The 17,795-nt window shown below is 40.7% G+C and overlaps 1 protein-coding gene across 2 annotated transcripts in view; it reads right to left on the reverse strand.

Annotated features, from left to right (window-relative positions):
- Positions 1-17,795, reverse strand: part of CNOT2 (CCR4-NOT transcription complex subunit 2) — an 85,179-nt gene that overhangs the window by 33,866 nt on the left and 33,518 nt on the right. For both annotated transcript variants that reach the window (XM_084305415.1, XM_084305414.1), the window contains one exon: positions 2,398-2,520. In XM_084305415.1, coding sequence (XP_084161541.1) covers positions 2,398-2,508 — 111 coding nt within the window. In that variant the 5' untranslated portion in view covers positions 2,509-2,520. The remainder of the gene's footprint in view (positions 1-2,397; positions 2,521-17,795) is intronic.

Consider the following 17,795-nt stretch of genomic DNA (forward strand, 5'->3'; position numbering starts at 1 on the left):
AAAAAAAAAAAAAAAAAGGATCTCTAACTAAAGGAGTTCTTTCTACCTTGTTTTAATACGTAAAAAAAACTCCCAACCCTGTAAAATTGCGTGCAAGGCATCACTGTACTCAACCTGAAGGCAATGCCACTTCACAAGAAAAAACTCTGACGTCAAAAGTAAAGTGAAAAATCAGCTCTGCTCTGGGCTGAGCAAACCAAGGGGCCTCAGCTGCTCCACATACATCTTGTCCTCTAGACCCTTCTTCACCATCTTTGCAGCCCTCCTTTGGACAACCTCTAATAGTTTTATGTCCATCTTATACCCTTCACCCAAAACTTCACACAATACTCGAGTCACAGAATCATTAAGGTTGGAAAAGACCTCCAAGATCATCTGGTCCAACCATCCTTATTCTACTCCAAATTTGAGGAAGGTTTCAGTATGTTCCTCTGCTTTGAATGCACACGTGTAACTCAGTAACAACCTCTTGGAAATTAGGAACTTTTACCGTGTCTGAATTCATCACCTCAATAAAGTCATACCAAGTTAAAAAGACCACCACCTACTCACTTTAGTGCAATGGCAAATTCCAACTAAGTTTTAGCCTTTCCCAAAGAGCAGTATTTAAGGAGGCCACATGCAGTGAGCTTCCTTCAGAGCTACTCTTTCAGGTTGAAGAGCCCCACAGGATACATGAAGCATGTACTGATCAGGGATTTGTATGTATAAATGATACACTGGAGAAAAAAAAAAAAGAAAAAAAAAAAAAAACTATTTCAAACCCATTTTCTACACACTTGTATCTAAAACCTGTAGTACATTATATAAAGCTTTACCTGCTCTGAGTAAAGACACGCAAGAAACTGAAGATTAAAAGACATGGACATGGAATAATTTAAATTGCATAAAACTGCATAATGTTTAGACAACTCTACTACAAAAAGACAATTTTTTCAATTACTGTTGCAAACAGATTGTGTGTGCTAAGTTTTAGTCATTTTATTGCCAGTTGCAGTTTCTGAATATAAAAAGTGATCATTGACTTATTTGCCCAAAATTTCCTCTAAGTTTTTTCCCCCCACATTTTAATATACTCTATTTCAATGTGTCAAATGAGAAAGACTGACAAATGTTTCAAGATCCAGAATGTTGGAAGGTTTTCCCACCAGGTGTTCATAAGTCTGGATCTAGGTTCTGAACATGATCCTTTATTAGTTTACTCATTGAAAATTCTGACAAAACTTATTTTTGTCTGTCAGTAGTAAGTGTTATCCAAATAACAACACAATCAATATGTTTATTGTGCCTTCATACACAGAACACCATCTTACATAAAACTCCAGGTGAAAAAGTATTTAAAAGGGTAATTAACTTTGGTTAGAAAAAGTTTTCAAAGCTGCAAAATTGGTGGGACAGTATCAAGAAAAGACAACCACCTTTGCAGATGTTCTCAACTGTTGTGAGCCATATGAGACACCAAAACAAGTAATACATAAAATACATTTAAGCTGTACATAAGTGATCAAAGGTGTACCAGAGAGTCTCAATATCACCACCACATATTTATTTTGATCAACTTTTTAAGAAGTTGTTACAATAGCATGTAATATTTTAAGATTTCATGAGCATAAACTCAAAGTTGTAATGATCAATAGTGAAGCTACACAGAAAAAAAAAATCCCTTAACAATGATTTTGAAATGAAACTTTGAAAAGCTTTTACAAAAATCACTTTTCCATTTCCTTTTGGTACGCCATCACTCTTCTCTGCCAACTACAGCAGCTTCTATGCCCCATTTTGTCCACTTCTCCCACAAGCTTTCAGGATTTCTCTTTCCTGGTGACTGGAACACCCACCTTCCTTCTCTTGAAGTCCCATCCTAAGATCCACTTCTGCAACATTGCCTACAGAAAGAGTAGGCAACTAAAACACTCATTCACCATGTCAACAGCGTGCCAAGCATCAGCTTTCACTGTGTAGACCGCGCAGCATGGTGCCTCACTTACCACATCTCAATGATTTCTCCCTAAATGTATTAAATCTAGAAGTGGGGATTTAATATCCGAGAATCACTTTGGAACAATAGCATCTATGGTTTCTGAGAGTACTCGTTGCACCTTTACGTAAAGGTGCAAATCTTTTCTATGTGTGTCAATCATTTGCTAACTCACCTGAAGTTCCTCAAACTCATCAGAATAACTTGTGAAACAGAATTGGAAAGCTTCATTTAAGCATTTTTTGCACACCCAGTAACCTAAATATTTTCTATAGGTCGTTTATGAAATTTACACAGGTGAAGGTCTATCAGGATTATGATCAGTTTGCTATTAAACCATATGAATTTCTGGAGAGCCATTTCACGTGCTTTAAACTACCTCGCTGTTGAAAGGTGAAAAACAATCTTATTCTACTTACATCTTTTTCTGACCGATGTGGGAACATCGATGATTGGCTGTAGTACATGTTTTCATCATGGTAGTCACCATCAACCCCCTCTACAAACTTCTTCCTTGAAGCACCAAACATGCTGTTTGTCACCTAAAGAACAAGAAAAAAAAAAAAAAAGATTCTGTTACATATGGTTTGGTTTGCTACATACTTGAATATTACACATTTTAACTGCCATGTCTCAACATCACAGCTTTGTAGAGGACAAAAAAAAACAACAAAACCTTTCTATTTGACCCCGCCGTCAGATCTATGATGAAGTAAGAGCGAGTTGAGCTTAACCACACTTAACAGTGACATCAAGATTGGCAAAATTACTGCATCCATCCATAAAAAAATACACTAATGTTATTTTGCCCTTACTCCCAGAGGCACACACACACAGCTGCTAAGTCAGGAACTTGAAACTGAAGAAACAGCAACCAGGCAGCTGTTCACAGAGCCATAATTCATGAGAAAATTTCATCCCACAGTAAGGTCATACAATGTCGCTACAGGATCTGCTACATAACAGTGCATATTTATGCACCTGACTTTTTATTTATGTAAAAACACGCACTGCTGTCAGATTGCTAATCCGCCTGGCTACAAAACACTAAGAGAACCGTGCAGATGTTCAAAACACCCAGACAACACACACTGGCCAGCACCGTGTGGCTGGCCCGGTTTCTTGTAGGGTACAGAAGACGGGAGGGAGTGCAACGAGCAGGAGGCAATCAAACATGGACTGCTGTGCACCTTCCCGCGGATCTTTAACATCTTGTGAGATAAGGAAGGCAAATTGCAGTTAGCTTACGAAATGCTCTGAGCCATAAGATTCACTACCACTACTGACAGCATCGGCTAAACTTCAAAAACACAAGACCTTAAAAGCCTCCTTTTGCACTACCTCGGGCTCACGCTTGACACTGACCGAATTTCAAAACATTTTTCTGGTCAGCTGCGCCAGGAGTTACTTTCAGCTCAAAATCCTCTTATCCCTACTGCCACAAATTTCCTCCGCTACTCCTCGCAGAGCGTGGCTTATTCAAATTTCACTGACTCAGATTTCTAGGCAGTGTTTGATAACACGAGTGCTCCTACACTATTAACAACTCGTCCCCGCGATTTCAGAGTCACTGCACTTCTGAGTAAGCGTGGAGCGAACACGTCGGATGCGTGCAATGTGGCTGTGATCGCAGAAATCCTCCAAATTGCTCAGCTAAACAGCAGCCTACTCCACTATTCCTACACGAGATTTTCAGTTATTTAGACTACTGATGCCTGCAAAAATATATATAATCTATTAAAGACACGTAAAGGCAAGTAGAGGCACTGTGCATCTTCTCCAGATGCATCTTCTCCTTCTTGCACATTTTTGTCAACACCATAAAACACAAACGTGAAGTCCCAAACTGCTTGAATGTATCCAGCTGACTTTCACACTTATAGGGGAGCTTTCATTACACTATAAGCATATCCCACTATGCTAATCCCCTTACAATGCAATTATCACCTACCAGCTGGAATGGAGCATTTAACAGGCTAAGGGGATTATCTTGTCCTTTGCTCTGCCTGAGTAAAGTGCGGAGAAAAGAGTAGCTGGCTCTCACCACTGTGCAAACGATAATGAAATGTTTTGGTGAAGCTGTCCCCTAGCAATGATGAGAAGCTCAGCTTATCAGCCAACTACAGCTTTTGGAAAGGTAAAAATGCGGGATCGCACAAGTCCCTGAGAATTTTTCAGTACTCTTTACAATACCTGTGATAAGAGAAGACTTTTTTTTTTTTTTTCCAAGTAGCCTTGTCTTGTAATACACCCTTTCATCATCATCATAAAAAAATTACTTATATTTTTGTGATAGTATTTTAAAACTTGTGACTGAAAGCAAGTCACTGAGGCATACACCCTAAGGTACACACACACACAGAGTAAAGATTTCTAAGTCAGTGGGATAAGGTCAGAGAGCTTGGAGTCTCAAAACATGCTTAAAGCTGCCACGAGAAAGCTGGTAACGCCAGCAGATGAAGTCTACACATTGAAAAGCTGGGAGATACTGCAGCACTCTGCCCCAAATTAAAAATGTCTGAAAGATTATGCTCCATGCTGATAACTGTGTAAGAAAGTGGCCCAAAAACTAATCAAGATTCTGCCCAGAAGACTGATGGAACACACTGATATTAATACGGAGTCTTCCACATGCATGGTTATTAAGAGAAGAAAGCTTTTAATAGATAGATAGATTAAATACTGCTGGTTTTATTGGCAACCCCTGTTTCTACTAACCCAGGCACCCTGACAAATCGCAGGGAGCAGAGCAAAGTTATCAGGATGCATCTGAGGGGACAGGGCCAGCCCGAAGGAACCACGCTGCAGCCAGCTGCTCTTGAGTCCTTCACAAACCGGGTAAGACCCCTACGTTTTTTGGGGGTATCAACACATCTTCACTGTGGCCTTTTTGTAAGTGATCGTGTTGTTCGAGACTGCCAGGTGCAGTGGCTGTGCATGGGCCTTGAGCTGCCCCTACTGTTCCTGGGACGTGGCACCTCGCTTACCTGGGGCTTCCTCGTAGGCGAGGGTCAACAGCCCGTCCAGCTGCCTCCCAGCAGCAAACTGGGTTTGCACCTCTCCTTCCTTAATCCCTCATGCTCCGAGGGTGCCTGCAGATACTGAGAAAAGGCTCCTGCAGCACTGCTCCAGCCCAGCTGGAACTTGGCTGCTTCTTTTTGCTGACAAGAAGCCACCAGGCAGCCTCCTTGTGTACCAAGACCACCGCTTCTTTTTATTACAGATCGATAGATCAGCATCCAATCAGCTGCAGAATAAACACCAGCAAAGTTCACACAGCACCTTAAAACACATTTTAGATCATTTTGAAAGTAACAGTGATGTCAGTGTTGGTACCTACCCAGGCTCCAGAAGGATGAGGTGAGAGGCAGCAGTCAGTCCTCCATTCACACACACACACACGTACACTCACACTTATGCCAACACCACCTTACCGAAGTGGTACTCCAGCTGCATGGCATTTTTATTAAGTAAAGAACTCCCGTCTACTCGGCTTAATTTCATGAACATCTCTCTTACAATCTTGCAACAAGACTACTATTCTACTCTGTGAACCAGTCCTCCATCGCACAGAACACACAGGCAGAGCAACCACTCACTAGGGAAAGATAAAAAAGGTTAAAATGGTGACAAACTGCCATCAGTTTGTCCTCCACTATATCATTCGTAGCTTCAAGTCAATGCTAACCAACCCAAACACAGACCCACACCCGACAAGACCTTTAAATACTCCTGTTGACCATTTCCTACCACTAACCATTAGGGGTGACCTAAAAGCATCTCATGAGAAGGCGGCTGCTGTCGTTGACCTTTACCCTTCAGATCAGCACCTAACACACGACAACCAACAACGCTTAATTGCATTGACACCACGGGATGCTCGTGGCTGAGAATCAGTGTTCTGACAGTGTACAGAATTAAAAAAAATCAAAATAAAATCAGATTTCAAGAAACACTGTAGTGTAGCATATTTCAGCACACACGAAAACTTGTTTGTTAGCAATAACTTCAACCACATCACTGGCACAGAATTTGTCTATGGAAAAATTGCTAAGAACTTTTCCTTAAGCTGCAAAAAGATCTTCTTTACAATCATTTTTAAAACAGTGCTATGATTGCATATGGCATTACTTTAGCAGCTTGAAGCAAATGTATTATCATTCTGAAATACGAAAACTAATTACACTGCTGCTTCGCTGTGTTACTATAGGTAGTGCCCAAGGACAGCTCGCTCCCAACATTGACACAGGAAAGTCAGAACTAAGAGGATACTATAAAATCCCCCTGGAGAATGAATATTTTTAATTTTGCACAGAGCAGGAAAATTGATCATTGAGTTACAACTGATTAAACTCCTCATTATCTTTATAAGAACTGAGAACTTTAAGATAATACGGATTTTAAAAATAAACCATTTTAGGAGTTTGGGCAGCCTGTGCTGCTCCTCAAATGCCTCGGGAGAGCATTGTCAGCACGCACACTACCATCATGCCAGGGAGCAATTGCAAGTTACAGTCTCTGTGCAATGTTTGGCAGCTTCCACCACCCTCCAGCCTGGGGCTTCTGATGTTGTTGTTTAGCTCTTCGGAAGCCAAGTCATTAGTTTACTCAATTTTTGTTTCCTGTTAAATTCAGTGTTTCTATGTAAGGTAATGTACCTGCGTATCTGAAGTAGCTACAAAAGAAAGCCTCAATGAGCCTTTCAGTGAAATGCAGGTGTCAACTCACAAGTCATACACTGGTAACCACAAAACTGATCTGCAACTTAAGTTAAACCATGGAATTTGGAATTCCACCAGTTGGTATTTTTGCAAGACAGTATAAGTGTTATTTATAGGAAAAGCTGCTATCATTTATGAACCTACTTCTCAGTGTCAAAGATTATTCCAATCTGGCACAAAGTGGAACTGTTCTACAATAGAATATGAACTGCCAGCTTGCCTCATGCAAGAGCAACCTCAAACCCCAACCCTTTAGTGGGATTTATTATAGCTATTAAAAAAATGTACATGAGTACAAATTAAAAAAAAACACACAACTTTTCATTTTCAGTATGGAAGAAAAACAAAACGTGAAGTTGAAACACTTCATTCCCTCATTTAATTTCACAATCCTGGCCACTCCAGTTCTCCAAGGTGACTTATAACCTCTACCAGAGCATACTCAGTGCTTACACCGTGGTTACCCTTCAGATAACAGCTCTGTACTATCAACTTGGCATAAACATGGAAAAAGAAACATTTCACTTTTTGTTTGTATTACTTTTATTTACTGTTTGTTTGCATTACTTTTTGGTGTTGCTGTTAATGTTTTTTTCCTTGATGAACTTAGTACTAGCACAGATTTGTGCTCACTGTAAGCATGCAATAGTAAGACATGGCTTTTGTCCATCTTCATCACAGCTTTTATCATCTTTTAACTTTCATTTACAGGCTGCCTTAAGTCTCCAAGTACTTCAACATACAACATGTCTCCTTCAAACACTGCATGGTTCCTCCTTTCAGAAAGGAAACCATATGCCAGATGGCACACACAGCGACTTCTATGCAGCAACTCAAGAGCATGAGAGAGAAAAAGGACATTTAGTTACGATTTCAAGCTATCCTCCACTCGCATTCCCAAGAACAGACATCTAAAAGCTAGTTTTCCAAGTGTTTAGGGAGAACAGTAAAGCTTTCAAAACCAACATTAAAGCTGTGAATCCGTGCTGTATGCAAACTGTGTCAGTTAAGTGCAAAAGTCACTGACATCAAACAAGCCACAGCAAAGCCACAGACATTCCCCTGACAAAGACCTACAAGCTAACTGCTTCAAACCTTTAACCATGCTTAACTACTATGAAATGAACGTTTTCAAACTCTCCCGAAACAAAAAAACATGTCAGGAAAAACAACAGAAACCATCCCTCGTTAAAATGAAATCATCATCATCAAAATTACTAAAGCTAAACTTGAAAATTTAGATCATAGGAAGCCCCACTTGGTTTCCTAACAGGGTTGACACCGTGTCCGTTCTGGGAGCAGGTTCTGCTCCCGCTCATCACTGGCACAGGATTTGGAAGATGCAAGGAGCCAAAATGTGGCTGGGGCTATGACTGTTCCCTAAGCTGTGTGGATGCTTTTTATGGATCTGATCGATGAGGTGTACTCACAAAAAGAAGATACAGGCCAGGAAATACTCCTTGGACAAGCCATTCAACAGAATCCAAACATAGAAAAGACATTTAAGAGATGTGAAAGATAGCCAGCAAAAGAAGAGCAAATGAACTAGCACTCCATCTGGATCAGAGAGAAAGCCAGAAGCTGCCAAACTCATTCTACTTTATTTAGCAAAGTGACCCAAGCAGAAGCAGGAGCGTGTCCCTCTGTAGACGTGGCAATGAAGTCACACGTTGGCACTGAAACAGGCTGCCCAGGGAGGTGGTGGAGTCACCATCCCTGGGGGTGTTCGAAGAAAGGCTGGACCTGGTGCTTAGGGACATGGTTTAGTGGCTGATGGTGGTACAGGGATGGTTGGACCACATGATCCTGGAGGGCTTTTCCAACTTTAGTCATGATTCCATGATTCTAAGTTCTGACTAACTGGACACACACCCATGCACCGACACACACACTGCAGAATTTGCAGCTGGATCATCTGCTGAAGAAACATTTTAAGGATTTTGTCAATCAATGGGGGACAGTGGTTACTTGTCTGATATTATAAACCTGGTGTTACTCAGCCAGCAACAAGAAAAAACTAAACCAACATACCATCTTCAACAGACTGTATAAAATATGAGTACATTTACCCACTTCCTCTCTTCCGATGCTTCCAGTCCTTTGGAGTACGTACAGTTCATTTAAGACCGAGATTGGCCCTAGGCTGGATTTAACGTAGCATTGTACAACATTAAGCCAGAAGTACTATACACTGGACTGCGAAATGCCCTTCAACTTAAATGCATTGCCATAAAAATGATAGTTTAGAAGGAAGTGACAATTGTGCCAGTAACTTAAGTATCCTATATGCTGGGGGATAGAAGTCAACTTCAGTATTATTTTAGGTATGCATGCAGAGGAAAAACAGCAAGAACCTTTTTTAAAAAATTTTAAAAATTACATACCGGCATACTGTTACCTACTTACATAACTCTCACAGACATACTATTTATAAATTGAGCTAATATTGTTGTGTTTTGTTTTTTTTTCCAACTTTTAAAGTGTGCTTTCAGTTGATGGCCCATCAAGAAAGCTATCAGCTTTTAAATATGCACTGTATCACATTTACTTTTTTTTTCTGGGATTACCATATGATCTGAAATCAGATATGCTAAGAAACCAAACTTAAGCAAAATTAACTTCAGAAAATAAACACGCTTCTGAAGTACCTATGTTGTCAAGGGAAAACAACCCCCCAAAAAAAACAAACAAACAAACAAAAAGGAACTGATACACAAATTTGAAGTTCTAGAAAACTATTACGGTAAATCTGTCCATGAAAAACAGTAATTTTTTAATATAGAATTGAGTCAGCCTTAAAAAGGAGAAATTCAGCTGCTGAATTTGCAAATAAAAATAATTTTAAAGAACTATACCTCAGTTTCAGTTTGCAGGTCACCTGAGTCTTTCAGCCTAGCCAGACCAGGAACAATCCCTTTTTTTTGTAGGAACAATAAAAAACCGTGCTAATCAAAATGCCAAGAAAAATTACTGAGGTCATAAAATGGTGCAAAATCATAGCATTACCTGAGTTCTGGAAAGATAATCACATTTGCTTCAAATATTCTCATAATGACTGTACTTCTACAGTGGCACTTCTAGCCCCTGAAAGCTTGTTATGTGAGTTTCTTTCTACTGGTATTTAAACTTGAGCCATAAGAAAAGATCTTATTGGAAGACATTTCACCCTTTTTTGTGTTCAATAACCTTAAATTTGTCCCACTATGCAATTCAGAAATGCACTGATTAAGAACTGCTTGCAGCTTTGACTAAAAATTGATTTCACAATTAAACATTTCATTTTGTCACATGGACTGCAGTATTTTGCTGTAGACGCAACTTTTGCTGTATTTCAGAAATTAGCTTTTCATAAGAGATTAAAGATATCCTCCAATTCAACAAGTTTATCTCTTTGAATTCTATCTCAAGTTTTCTGCCTGAGCTTGACTTTCTATTAAAAAAAAAAAAAAAAAAAAAAAAAAAGGCAGAAAAAGGTACTTCACCCATTTGGAAGTTCTAGATCCCCTCAGATGTACCCTAAAGAGTTCCTTAATAGGGCATACATAATAGTAATGCCCAACTTTAAAGGATTAAGAAATAAGCTACTGCAGTACATTCTTTAGAAATAACTAAATCCTATCCTTTCCTCCAGTCCTCAAATAAGCTGGAATACAGCATTTTCTGAAACATTACAATACTCAGAGCTAATAGATAAAAGTGCAGTTTCTGTATTCATAATTCTGATTAAAAAAAAAAAAAAAATAAAATAAAATAATAATAATAATAATAATAATAATAATAAAAAATCTACTAGTTTCTCTCTTACCAAGCTTTAAACCTTGAGGTGCTTCAAGCTAGTTCAGTTTCAGTCCTAAGGTGCTCCCAGCTACACTTGCCATGGTAGCTGAAGCACCTTTACTTTAGAGCTTGTTCACATCCTCTCAGCTTGGAAAGGAGCAGAGTAGGCACAGACATTCATAAAATACCTGCAACACTGTATTTGGCCATGAGCATCCCATGGTGTCAAGGCAAGTATACTGTAACTCCTGCTCCCTAAGGAGGAGATGGGGGAAACACAACACTGAAGTAAAAAAATGTAGCCTTTATCTAAATGTGGGTAGTACTAGGCTACCTAAATGAGTGACAACCCTGTGACAGCCTCCCTGTGACCTCAGCCTTCCTGGCTGTGCACCATTCAGCCCACCAAGCTCCAAAGAACTCAGACAGGTGTGGGTAGCAGAGTCGCTGCTCTTAATGTGCAAACCTGGGATAATATTTACCTTCCTCAGATGATTCACAGTTCCTGTCTTTTTGGCTACTGCAGAGCAAGTTCTTGACATAACATTACTCATTTGTCAACTGCTAGAATACACTGAAGAAAAAAACCCAAAATGTTAGCTCTTGAGAGTCAACTATTTAACCTGCATCAGGAATCACACACCAATTCATTCTGTCACTACATGGACACAAGTTTGGCGTTGTTTATTTGGGGTGGGGGGAATTGCTTTTTGCATAAGGAAGATGACATTGAAAAGCATCCCGTCCCAGTGCCCAAGCACCCTCTGGGTGCAGAACCTTTCCCTAACCCCCAGCCTGACCCTCCCCTGTCCCAGCTCCATGCTGTCCCCTCGGGTCCTGTCGCTGTCCCCAGAGAGCAGAGCTCAGCGCCTGCCCCTCCGCTCCCCTCCTGAGGGAGCTGCAGGCCGCCATGAGGCCTCCCCTCAGCCTGCTCTGCTCGGGGCTGAGCAAACCAAGGGGCCTCAGCTGCTCCTCACACATCTTCCCCTCTAGACCCCACACCATCTTTGTTGCACTCCTTTGGACACTCTCTAATATTTTTATGCACTTCTTATACTGTGGCACCCAAACCGCACATGGTGCTGGAGGTGAGGCCACCCAGCGCAGAGCAGAGCGGGACAATCCCTTCCCTCGCCCGGCTGGCAGTGCGGGGCCTGATGCACCCCAGGGTGCTGTTGGCCTCCTGGCTGCCAGGGCACGCTGCTGATTTATATTAATTTTGCTGTCAACCAAAAACAAAACATATAATCAAGAATTGAAAAATGCCAGCAGTAAGGTGTTCAAACAGGCCTTAAGTATTCTGAGCCTTAACTGCAGGATCTCAGCTTAATTTATCCACGGGACACCTGCAGCTAGATGAACAAAATAAAATTGTTGAACGTGTGGTCTTGTCCCTCAGGCCCACATATGTCCTTAAGCCCAATTCTAAGGAGACAAACAACCAGTAAGTTCTCAATGGTACTTCTCTCCTGTTAGGAATTGCAATATCCAAGTGCTGTACCCAGACACACTTTCACAGCATCGCTTCGGCAGCGTATTTCAGTCTACTCTTACACTTCAGTCTGGAATTTGCCTCTCCTTCCCTGTCTCAGAGCTTTCCTTCCAAAACATGCCATCTCAACCACTACCTGCCCTCAGTCTGCTCTCTTCTAATCACAACATGCTCCCATTCGTTTTGCTTAACAGCCAAGAACAGCAAACTTTTAGAAAATAACCATTTCTTACACAGAAAAGTGGAGCATACATAATTCAAATAATTGGAGAAATGAACCCCTTAAAAAAAATAATCACACCAAGCACATGCAAATTGCTCTTCTCAAAGGCCTGCTGGAACTGCGACAGATTCTATGCATTTCTCATGGAAACAATAAAAGGTTATTGTGACAAAAAAAAACTACGAATAGACAAGTTGAGTTGGAAGGAACCTTCAGAGATCATCCGGTCCAACTGTCTGACCACATAGGGCCTAGCCAAAAGTTAAAGCGCATTACTGAAGCAAAGGGCACAACCTGAACCATAGGAGGTTCTGACTGGATATGAGGGGGCACTTCTTTACTGTGGGGGTGACAGAGCACTGGCACAGGTTGCTCTGGGAGGTTGTGGAGTCTTCTTCTCTGGACGTATTCAAAACCCACCTGGATGCCGTTCTGCACAACGTGCTTTAGGTGCTCCCCTGGGTTGGGCCAGATGATCTGCACAGGTCCCTTCCAACCCGGACCACTCTGTGACTGAGGGCACTGTCCAAACGCCCCTTGAACACTGGCAGGCACAGGGCATCAACCACCCTGTTAGGAAGCCTGTTCCAGTGTTTGGCCACCCTCACATTAAAGAAATTTTCCTTATATGTTGTCTGAAGCCCCCCCGGTGCAGCTCTGGGCCATCCCCACGTGTCCCAGGGAGCAGAAGCCGGCACCTCACTCCCTGCTTGCCCTCCTCAGGGCTGCCAGTCCTGCTTTGTCATCCTCCTCTGGATGATTTCAAGCACCTTAACATCCTTTTTATATTCTGGAGCCCAGGAGGGCACACAGCATTTAAGGTAAGACCACATCAACGCTAAACACAGCAGAAGAGTCACCCCTTCTGACTAGCTCTGCTGTTGTTAAAGCATCCCAACATGCAGTTTGGCCACCTGGCTGACATGGCACACTGCTTTCTCATGAAATGAAATTAGTGTTAGAACTACTTATACAATAATTTATGTAATATCAGCTGAAAGCTCAAAGAGGGAGGTGGTGCAAGACAAGGAGGCAAAGGAGGTGTTGGGAACAAAGACATCTCAGCATGAAAAAAAATGAAATTTGCATAAGCAACTGAAAACAGGATATTTCAACAGGGAAATGCCAGCCCACTGCTGAAGTACCCATAGTAACAGTTCTCTTGTTACTGTATTCCTCCTCTGCCAGGATGCACTGCAACAGGACAAACACTTAACCAGTACGTGTTCCGTGGTCTGCATATGGGCATGAAGAAGAAAAAAAACTCAAGGGACAAAGGCACTCCTGTAACTAGAATTAAGCAGGTCAAGGAACAGTGAGATACGCAGCAAGCCAGGTCTGAATTCTAACATCTTAGGTTGGACGTCTGCTTCAACATAAAGAGACCCCACCTGTACAGAATGTCTTCTGTAACAGTTACAGCCTCAGTACCAACACAAACACTTTACCATCTCTGAAGTTTAGTGTCACTCTAGCCAGCCAATACCTTTTTCTACAAACAGATAACTCAGATGACGCAGACATGGTCTAAGAGCTTAACCCAGAAAACGACCCGGGTGCTAACCCAGTCCAAGTTGGCCAATTGCTCTCACTAAGGTTCCACTTGGGAAGCACAGATAACTGCTCCCAGTACTACAGAAATGGTATGAAGGTTTCATTGAAAGGTTTCTACGTTGCACCTTATTAGACTGAGTCCCCAAAAAGCTGTAATGAAAGCCTTGCAGGACTAATATGCAACACTAATTTTATACCGAAAGAAGATGCTAACCTTTTTCAGTATTATGCCCACTCCAAGCAGTATGTTACCAGCCGATACCCTTCGCAAGAGTCCATCGATGTCCTGGAAGCCGGCGTCTACAAGTACAACTTACTGAGGGCAAGAAAAGCCATTTGCCCATGCAGAAGACAGATATCTACTTGATTGCCAGCTTCACTGCAAATAAGTGGTCCACTTTTCAGTGCTTCAAAACAGATAGCTGTGTGGTACTCCACAAATTAATGTCAGCTTCATTATACCTCCCTTTTAAACATATTTACATTTATTTACATACCAGCCAAGGGTGACATTATAACTAATTAAATATATATATATATATACACACACACACACAAACACACACTTAAGCCTCTAAAATAGTAAGACGGTTAAAATAAGATAACCTCAAGTAAAAGCTGCACACCTTACAAATAAGTTTGTGTACCAACAGCCTAACACCTTGCTAGTTCTGTGCAACTAAAAACTCTTTAATTCACATGTGAACTATAACCCACTGCTTCAAAAAAACTTCTACATTTCTTCTATTTGCAAAATTAGAAACTTTCCGAAGAGAAAGTCGGTGGTGAGCAGAGAGGAAAAACAACACTCAGAAGTGTTGGAGGCATCCAGGGGACAAACAGTGAAGGAGACCAGCAGCAACAGCACTGGCAGGGCAGAGGAGTGTGGAGAGGAGAGGGGACGAGGAGGAAACTCACGTCAGCTGTGGCTCACAGCCAAGGGAAGATGGTTGCTGATACCACAGCTGAGCTGAGAAGCGACTCAGAGGTTAGGAGGACAGCACTGATATGCCTGTCAGTAAGCACCCGCTCCGTGCCACTGGGAAAATGTTCTTCCCCTTTCTCTTAATATCCTGATGTGGTCTCTTGCATCACATCTGAGCCAAGCAGCTATCATCTCATCTGCCAGCTTTCTCTGTACAGTCACTACTGTAAAGTCATACGCTTCCAGCAGTATTTCTTAACAGTTTCTACATACCCTACTCAGCTGAAGCCAAAAACAAAGCTTTCTAAACCAGTATATTACAGCTTCTGTAATATATTAAGATTTATTAAGTTATGTATCTTACAATAACTATTATTAGGTAGTCTAACTGCTCACTGGCCACTATCTTTTGTTAGTTCATTTACTATTTAAAAACTTTTGCATTATATATCAAAGAGGTAAAGCTTACAAACAGAGGAAAAAAAACAGACTTTAAAGTAATTCAAAATTGGGTCATATCCTTAAGATATATTATGTCACAGAAACATCGATATCTTCTACTGTGGGAGAAGAATAAAAGATTAATGAACAGGAACTTTTGACTTTTTATCTGCTTTCTAACTTAAAAAAAAAAAAAAAAAAAAAAAAAGCAGTACTGCCTACCTATTACTTCCTGGACACAGCCAAAGCTTTCAAGTTTAAGCATTGTATTTGACGTAAGTCCTAGCTCCCTAAATATTTCCTACAGTTATAGTACTATATAGTAAGATGTAGATCATGGTTAGTGGAGTATCAGCAATAATGCTTTTTTTCTCCTTTTATTAGTTGGATGGAGTTTGCTGACATGCACTAATTCAGAACTAGGCCCATTATCACTCTAGCTTTTGCCAGGAAAAAAAAAGTTTCATTGTCATAGTTCAGGGATCACAATATATACAAGACAACTGAAAGAGAGCACAGCTAATTTTTAAGGTATATCTAGCAGTACATTCACACATACAGCATTAAAGTAAGCTGCAGACCACCTTTTTGAAGCATTGTCAAGAAAGAGGTAATGCCACTGTTTTTATTTTATATCCAATTTTAGGAAAGTGTTTCTTTTGGTCTGGTCATCAGAGAAATAACTCGGAATATTCTGGCCAGAGAAAATCACTCTGCACACAGAACACATCAAACATCTTGTCTTACCTTAAAATACAACTGGAAAATTCAAAACACTAAGAATGTTTAATATATTGAATTTTTGAAGGAAAAATATTTACGAGCTGCCACAGCTTCCTGGCAGCATACTTGCTTCTCAGTGACTCTCCTTCTCCAGACACCGCAGGCACAATAAAGGCGCACTCTGCAAAGGCAGGCACGTTTCCCAAGAGCACAGGCAGGTTAAAGTTAAATGCATGTACGCCTTTTTAGCACATCCTCCTAAAATATACCTCAGGGAGTCTGTGACTTTTCAGGGGAAACCCAAAAATGCAAAGTTAACCAAAGGATAGGGGTATTTTATTTTATTTTTAAACGAAAGCATTAAGTTGCTTTAGGAAGCACGTTTCTTAAAATACTCCAGGGCCTGTTTCTTGTAACCTCCTGACTACAAAGCCAGGCTGTGTTGTGATTACAACTGTGCAGGGTTCAGCCATAAAGTAAAGTATCACAAAACAACTCCGATGTTTTTACACCGTATCTAAAGAACAAGGACACAAGCAGTCTTCAAAATTAAAAGAATTACTGAATTTATTTTAAAGATAGTGAAAAAGTAGTAGACTTGTTTTACACTTTAACTTGCTGAACTGCAGTTGTGCACTGATTTTTTTTAATATATTTTTTTTTAAAGCATTAAATGCTTTTCAGAAAGAATTTGCAGAGTTGGATACCGTTCCATGCTGGGAGAGAAAAATTACAGACTCAGTGAGATCCCTAGCAAGGCAAACCAAATACAAGCACCAAGTAAAATTAAGAAAGTAGTTGAGTAGAAAGGCGTGATAGATGCATTTACTGATCTTCCACGTGTTTAATTTAAACCTATTCAATCACCCTGTTCACCATTAAGGCTGTCGAGAAATGAATTAATTAGCTGTTGCGCTCCCTCATTTAAGCAGGTGGACTTCAGTCAGACTGCCATCCTATAAAACTTTGGCTCGGCGTGCACTGTGAAGCGTTCAAAATACCAAAACCCGAAATAACGTGTCATTTTTCATTCTCAAGCAATTCTCCTTTGGAGTGACAGACTTGATGCCACAACATTTTAAAACAGAGCTACCCTAAATTGGCAGCCTGAGCTCAGGCTGCCAATGCTGCTTAGACCTGGCCCAAGTCCCAGACATGGGATGTCCCCTGCATCTCGTACCTTCCTCCCAGCGTCTCTGCAAGCACTGCCGCACGTACTTCGAGCACTAGGACAAGATGGCAATGTTCAGTGTCTCAACAGCATGGTAAAAACAGCAGCAATACAGCACTTTCTGCTATTCTGCTCTCATTAAAGGAAAAAAAAAAAAAGCTTTCTTGAAAATAGGACTATTCGGCCTTCTACTCGGATGTATAGTCTTGCTCACAATGAAAGTTTTGTCTTCGGTGAACTGTTTGCAAAAGCAAGCCCTTGACTTTCAGTTTTTCTACATCTGGTTTCATAAAATTCAAACCTTATTCCTGGCCAGCAATATTACACTTTCATCTAGAGTTGCAATAGCAAAGCACTCAAATCATTTTTAGTCTCAACCCATTTTCCCAGTATTGCAGAAGGGGGAAAATGCAAGAATTTAAATTATGACACCAGAATCTGATGCCAAATTCTTTCAAGTCTTCTCAGGGTCAGCCAAATCCTGGAAGACATTTCTACTTCTTAAATGACCCAATCCTTCCCCCCCCCCTGCAGTGTTGAAGCAGGAATCTTAAAAGTTTTGCTTTTAAAAAGAGACACAGCTCCAGCATTAAATCTTGTTAAGGAAAGATAACTGGGTGGAGAACGAGTAATTTATTTGACACATCTCAGACTGTAAAATAATTCCAGAGAACTCCATCCAATATACCCATGTATTAAATACAAAAAAGAAATTAAGATTTGCACTCAAAATCCAAATTAATACTTCAAAGGCAACAATATATCTCCTCCGAGCATCAGGCTAGTAAAA

The sequence above is a fragment of the Netta rufina genome (assembly GCF_964035555.1).
Source record: "Netta rufina genome assembly, chromosome: 1".
NCBI lineage: Eukaryota > Metazoa > Chordata > Aves > Anseriformes > Anatidae > Netta > Netta rufina.